At 38.3% G+C, this 6,000-nt stretch overlaps 1 protein-coding gene across 1 annotated transcript; it reads right to left on the bottom strand.

Annotated features, from left to right (window-relative positions):
* Window positions 1-808: 808 nt before the first annotated feature.
* LOC132621308 (CSC1-like protein At4g35870) lies at window positions 809-3,836 on the bottom strand. Its single transcript, XM_060335527.1, has one exon. It carries the CDS (start codon window positions 3,599-3,601, stop codon window positions 1,106-1,108), a length of 2,496 nt encoding a protein of 831 aa, XP_060191510.1. The 5' UTR covers window positions 3,602-3,836; the 3' UTR covers window positions 809-1,105.
* Window positions 3,837-6,000: the final 2,164 nt, after the last annotated feature.

Below are 6,000 nucleotides of genomic sequence, written 5' to 3'. Positions count from 1 at the left end.
GTCTTGAGTGAGCTGAGCTATGTTCTGAGACACAACACGTATTTGACACAACATCTTGGAGCATTAATTATTGACAAATCGGGACATGATCTATATTTTGGTTATAGCCTATTTGACTGGCCCAATTTTGACTTGGTCCATTCATTTGATAGTCGAGGTTATTTTGGTACATGTACACATAAAATGCATTGTTCTTTAGAAGTGCAATACCATTAGTATCTTTCATTCTTAACCATTGTACCTCTAACGAACTGATTCCTTACCTCCTGGTAACAAAAACAAAAACAAAAATAGCAATTGTATCCTCTAAAAAAGTCTTAGGGTTTCATTAAACCAATTTATTACCCACTTCTTTGGCATAGGGTTGACCTACCAAGACAACAATCATATGCTAACGTGAACGCACGAGAAAACAGCAAACATCAAACCTTCTCCAAGAACCTAGTTTCTTAAACTTATCTTCCTGGTTGTAAGGCAATATTTTGAACTTAAAAAACCACACTACAGCTGTTACGACTACTATGAAATGGACTGTCCTGCAATGCTACAAAGTGAGGACAAACAAACAGGGCAACAGCAATTTTGCTGATACAATGAACATATTAAAAACTAGTTAAATGAAAATTCTAGTCCTTTGAGAAAGCCAAAAGTATATAATGTTTCTCCCAAGCAAAATGGACCAAATACGCAACAACTCTAAAGTAACCTTGAGCAGATGTTGGCGTAAACATCTATTCACTCAGTAGATTGGTCAAAACTTGATCTGCCAATGCTGTATTATGGATACAGAATAGCAGTGAGAACTAAATTTAGAAATCTCACACTAAGATAAATTGAAGGCATACTGTCGTCAAACACAACAATATTAAACAAGACCTGATCCTAACACTACGGACTACTAATACACTGGAACCAGGGTAGACATTAGAACATGTGACCCGTTGCTCGTGTGGTCCTAAGCCAAATATCTGTTTACAACTAAATGTTCCAGCCAAAGGACGAACCATGAAAAAGAGAAAGAGAGATCGATAGATGCAGAAACACATCCAATTACAAATAAGCATATATACAAATCTCAACACAAATCTTTGATTTTATTCACAAGTCATGAATTATATGTATCCCAGTCAAACGTAGGTTGTGAGAACACCTCATAATCAGTCGGCCCTTCTACAATGTTGTCAACAGTCTGTATGCCTTGTAATAAAGTTGGCTGAAAGGCATCATTATCAGAGGGCAAAATTTTATACATCACTAACAACCCCAGTGTGAATATGGCTTGAAGCTTTGTTGAGTCTCCTCGTACAGAAAAGAAAAGTAGCATCGCGAGGAGGAACAAGTCAACACAAAACCTCATGATAGATAATACAGTATCCATCAATCTCCCATCATTACCAGCAGGGAAACCTCGCACTCTGTATACAAACAGGAAGTTATACTTGTCAACCACATACCTGTAACCAAAGTAAACTGCACCAACAGGAACTACCAGAGGAGCAAACGAACAATAGATCAGGGTCAGGGCAAATATTGTCAGATTGAAGGCATAATATTGCGCAAAATCAAACTTCGGTTTTGGAACCGGTGAGGTTCGGCTGACTGGAGGGTATTCAGACAAATCTTGTCCTGGGAAATCAATTTCATTTGGAGATGCATCATTTAAAAATCCATTGTTGTCAGCAACCACAGTTGAACTCCTTTCATGAATCAGAGGCCTCTCCAAACTATCAATGTCTTGATTTTCCAATGGATAGTCCTCGATCCTTTCTGGCACCAGCTGAAGCATGTCATTTTTTCGAAACTTTTGAAGCTGCTTCTTAATCCAAGGGATTGGAGCTAATAAATCAAAAGATATACCCAAGAAACTGCTTGAAATTAAAAATGCAAGAGACGAAAGGCAAGACCTTGTCAAAAAGGAAGCACTCATGTACTGCTCGATCTTTTTGCAATCTTCTCCATCCAAATAACAGCGACCCATACTTAAGAGCGCACCCTCAAGAGTAGACTCGACCAGAGCCCTAAGGAGAATCAGATTTACCAGAAAGAAGCAAACCATTTTCAGTAGCGCAGCCCTTTGCTCACCAGATACAGTAAGATGTCGTTCAAATTTCGAAAGATAAGAAAGAACTGAAGGGACGACAATGTACATGCTCACAAAAATCAGAACATTGGGCAAAAATTGATATATTATTGTTGCTAGCCAGCTCGAGCTCTGCACCCAGTTCAGCCACATCTGAGCATGATCCATTGCTTCAGCATTGATTATTCTCCCTGCGCTTTGAATGGCACTAATCACAGCGAGTGGAGAACTGCAGAATAGCAGCATCAAGAGTAGGCATGTGTTCACCAACACTCTGCGTAACCTTAAAGAGAACTTTGTCGATCCCAGGTGGTTCCAGTATATGTCAGTAGCTAAAGGAGCTCTCTCTACTTTCCACTGGTTCCTCTGCAGTTGCAACTCAATGACAGAAAAGAATCGGCCATATCGCCTCCTCTTCTCATTTCGGAGGTCCTGGACAGCCTTATTAGCTGTAAAGACATCCTTAAACACCACAAAAGCTACACCAGCACCTCTTGCCCGCCCTTCTTTATAAGATGCCATTTCCATCTCCAAATCAGCTCTCAACTCTTGCAATTTTCTCAACCTCTCTTCATCTGAGAAACCCAACTGATCCATCACACGATACCGCATATCCTTGGCCTTTCTCCACATAAAGCACAGTCTCCCCAACAAACCTCGAGCCTTCACACTATCATTATCATCCTCATCATATTCCTCACCCTCATTCAAATAACCCCGTGACTCAATCCTCGACACTAACTTAGATATATCTTCCCGAACCTTCACCAACTCTGTAGCTAAATCATCCAATGCACACAAATCCATAGGCACAACTACTCTATACACCTTTCCCGGATACTTCTGCTGAAAATACTCTACCAATGGTCTCTTATCAAAACCTAAAGTTTTCGGTACACCCTGCACCATAATAGTAAAAATCGCACTGCTATTCCCACCAGGGCTACTCGGAATTCCATACCCATCTCTAAGCCTAGTAATTTTCAACCTTTTCTGTATTTCACTAATACCATAACGCACCAAAACAACAACAATCACAACAAATAAAAAATGAAGCCAAAGTAAAGGAGAACCTTTTTCAATATGATTAATCGTAGTTTTCGAGAACTGATCAGCCATAGGAGCCTTACCAGCATGAATATTCAAAGGCAACATAACAGCAAGTGCAAGAAAAGCTATAAATAACAGCAGCGCCGAGCTGCCGCCCTCAATGAGGAGATATTGCGCAGCGTCGGCCCCACAGTGGCGGGCGATTTCGATGCCCGTCGCGTGCCAGGCAGCGAGGAGTTTGGAGGCAATGGCTGTGGGACCGGGCATACGACGGTGGTCGCTACGAAGTTTCCCGAAGATGAAAATAGCAAGGCAAGTTAGAGCTCCAATAGCGGAGATATTGAGGAGGTACTGGATGTTACCATACCAGGCGACGTCGTAATTGAAGTCCCCGTCACCTGAAGGGGGTGGAGAGAAAGTAGTAAAGGATGACATGGAAGGTGGGTATGCAGGGGAAGTGGCAGGGATCATATTGAATTCAGATTGTTGAGATAGGGTTTGAAATTAATATGAAGGCACGAGAATTTGAGATTCATCTAGATTTAGGGTTTTTGGAATTGCAGAAACGATTGACCCGGAGAGGTGATCAGAATGTGGAAAGGTCATACCTTCGGCGTTAAGATCTGATTTCAATTTTTCAGGTATAAAAGTAAAATCCCTGTTCCTGTTAAAGCCTATCATAATGACACAACTAGTACTTTTTAGTTACTTCACGTCACCATGTCGGAAAGAAAAGGTACTGTTAACGCTCACACAACCGATATTGCTAGGCCCAATAGAGATAAACCGACTTTTTCTAAGATGGACCAAATACGATTCTGAGGCCCAAATTCGAGTGTCTGCTGAACATTGTAGATTTTGTTGAAGGGTCATTCGCACAAATGACCTATTCCGTGGTGGTCTTTAATTTTTTTCCTTCAGCAGTTTCGGTGCTGTATAACTTAGATTCCGCTCAGAAAAGTTTATATTTAGCTTCAGCATATATATCATAACATTCACACAAATTATGCCGGAAAATCCAAAACTATGACTAACTTAATTTGTACTGGACTTGTGCCGAGCGAGGCAAAAGTTTAGTTTCTGAAGATAAAAATGTTAAAAAACTTATGCCTAGCCGAAGCGGGACTGTATATTTTCATTAAATAAGCAGTAGGGACAAAAATTAAAAATCACAAATATGAGGGACAAAAAATTAAAGACCACTGCGTTTGAATGCCAATCCGCGCAAAAACTTCATATAACAACTCACACGACCGAAATTGTTGGGCCCAATAGAGATAAAACCGACTTTTTTCTAAAGGACCAAATACGATTCTGAGGCTCATATCTGAGTTTGTGTTGAACATAATAGATTCTATTGAACTGAGTACTACAATGGTAGATGTAGATCCATCACTGATTTCTGAGCAAATGATGGATAAAGACACCATTACAGGCTCGATAATAAAATTATAAATGCAATTACAGAGAGTCGCAAGTAGAGGTGTCAAATTAATGGATCAGGTCAAAGTTCGAACAGGTTGAGACGAGTCAAACGAATCAAAATTCAACTCACTCAAAGTTTACTTGAGTCAAAATGAATTGAATTAAGTTCTTGGTAGGACAAAGATAATAACCCAATTTTATTTAACTTGAACCCATTCAAATATCTTGCGAATATTTTCTCTGAAGAGGCTCATGCATTTAACAACAAATGCTAAATCTTCACACTCCTCCATTATTCATGCAATTATTTTTCTGCAACCGTAAACAGCTTATTCTTTTCCTTCTCCAATTTTCTTCTTTTGTCCACTAATACCTATTCAATAGGCTTTAATTTGTTATCAGTCTTCTCTTTTTTCCACCACCGTACGTCATGAAAAAATGTCAGGTTCATCAAGTGATTGGACCTTCAGATCAACACAATCTTCACGTATCCTGAAATAGTAAAACGTGAAGGCTCACTTCAAAATGGGCATCATATCTTATGTAGTATCTTACTTTACCCCATGAAAAATATATGTAGTTGACTTCAAATTCTTGAACTTACGAAGACCATTGGCTGGACATTTTCAGTTTCAGTGCTCAGCCTCAAATGTTTCATAATTAGGCGTTTATTATGGACTTGAGTGCTTGAGCTTTCCTTTTCTTTGTTGACTCCAGAATTTGTGCTTTCATATTTCGTTGCCTCCCATCATGTTGCTTCGGTCCTCATATGGCATTTGGACAACTTTTTTAATCTTTTCTTCTTCCTTTTTGAAAATTTTCTCTAATTAATTAACAAAATTGGATTTTTGGTACTTCTTTAAAATTGTTAAAGATAAAATGATTGTTTTGTAGTGGCCAAAATCTGACTTGGGCCAAACCTGCTGATTTTCGGCATCAAAATGGGTCCATGCAAGATGATTCACAGTACCTTTAACAATTACTCCTTCCATCTATTTTTAACCATACACCATACTAAAAATAAATGTCTATTTTTACTTGGAGAAACCTGAGATAATTTTACAATTCATACATATTTTACCCTTATTATTAATGCTTTAATTATTTCTAATTCTTCTCAACATTGGATGACTTGTAATAATTATGAGTAATATAGTAAAATTATCATTTTATTTATTGTTTCTAGCGGTGTGCATGTTTGGACAAGTAAATGAATAACTCTTAAGATTTCTCTTGAAGTGAAGATCTAGATGAAAATACTTTATTGCTCCTCTCTTTTGTTCTAAATTATTTATGTAATAGACTTAGATGAGACTGAAACATCTAGAAAAGTCCCATTATGTAATACGATGCATAAGTAGTAAACATAATATTATCTTTTGAAGCCCCATAAAAACTGTTCACCTTTATCATTCATTGTTATTACTATAATCAAAATATAAAGA

Source organism: Lycium barbarum, chromosome 12 (genome assembly GCF_019175385.1).
Source record: "Lycium barbarum isolate Lr01 chromosome 12, ASM1917538v2, whole genome shotgun sequence".
In the NCBI taxonomy this organism is placed as follows: Eukaryota; Viridiplantae; Streptophyta; class Magnoliopsida; order Solanales; family Solanaceae; genus Lycium; species Lycium barbarum.
Note: the sequence above shows the minus strand (reverse complement) of the source record. Positions and strands in the feature narration are given on the sequence as shown.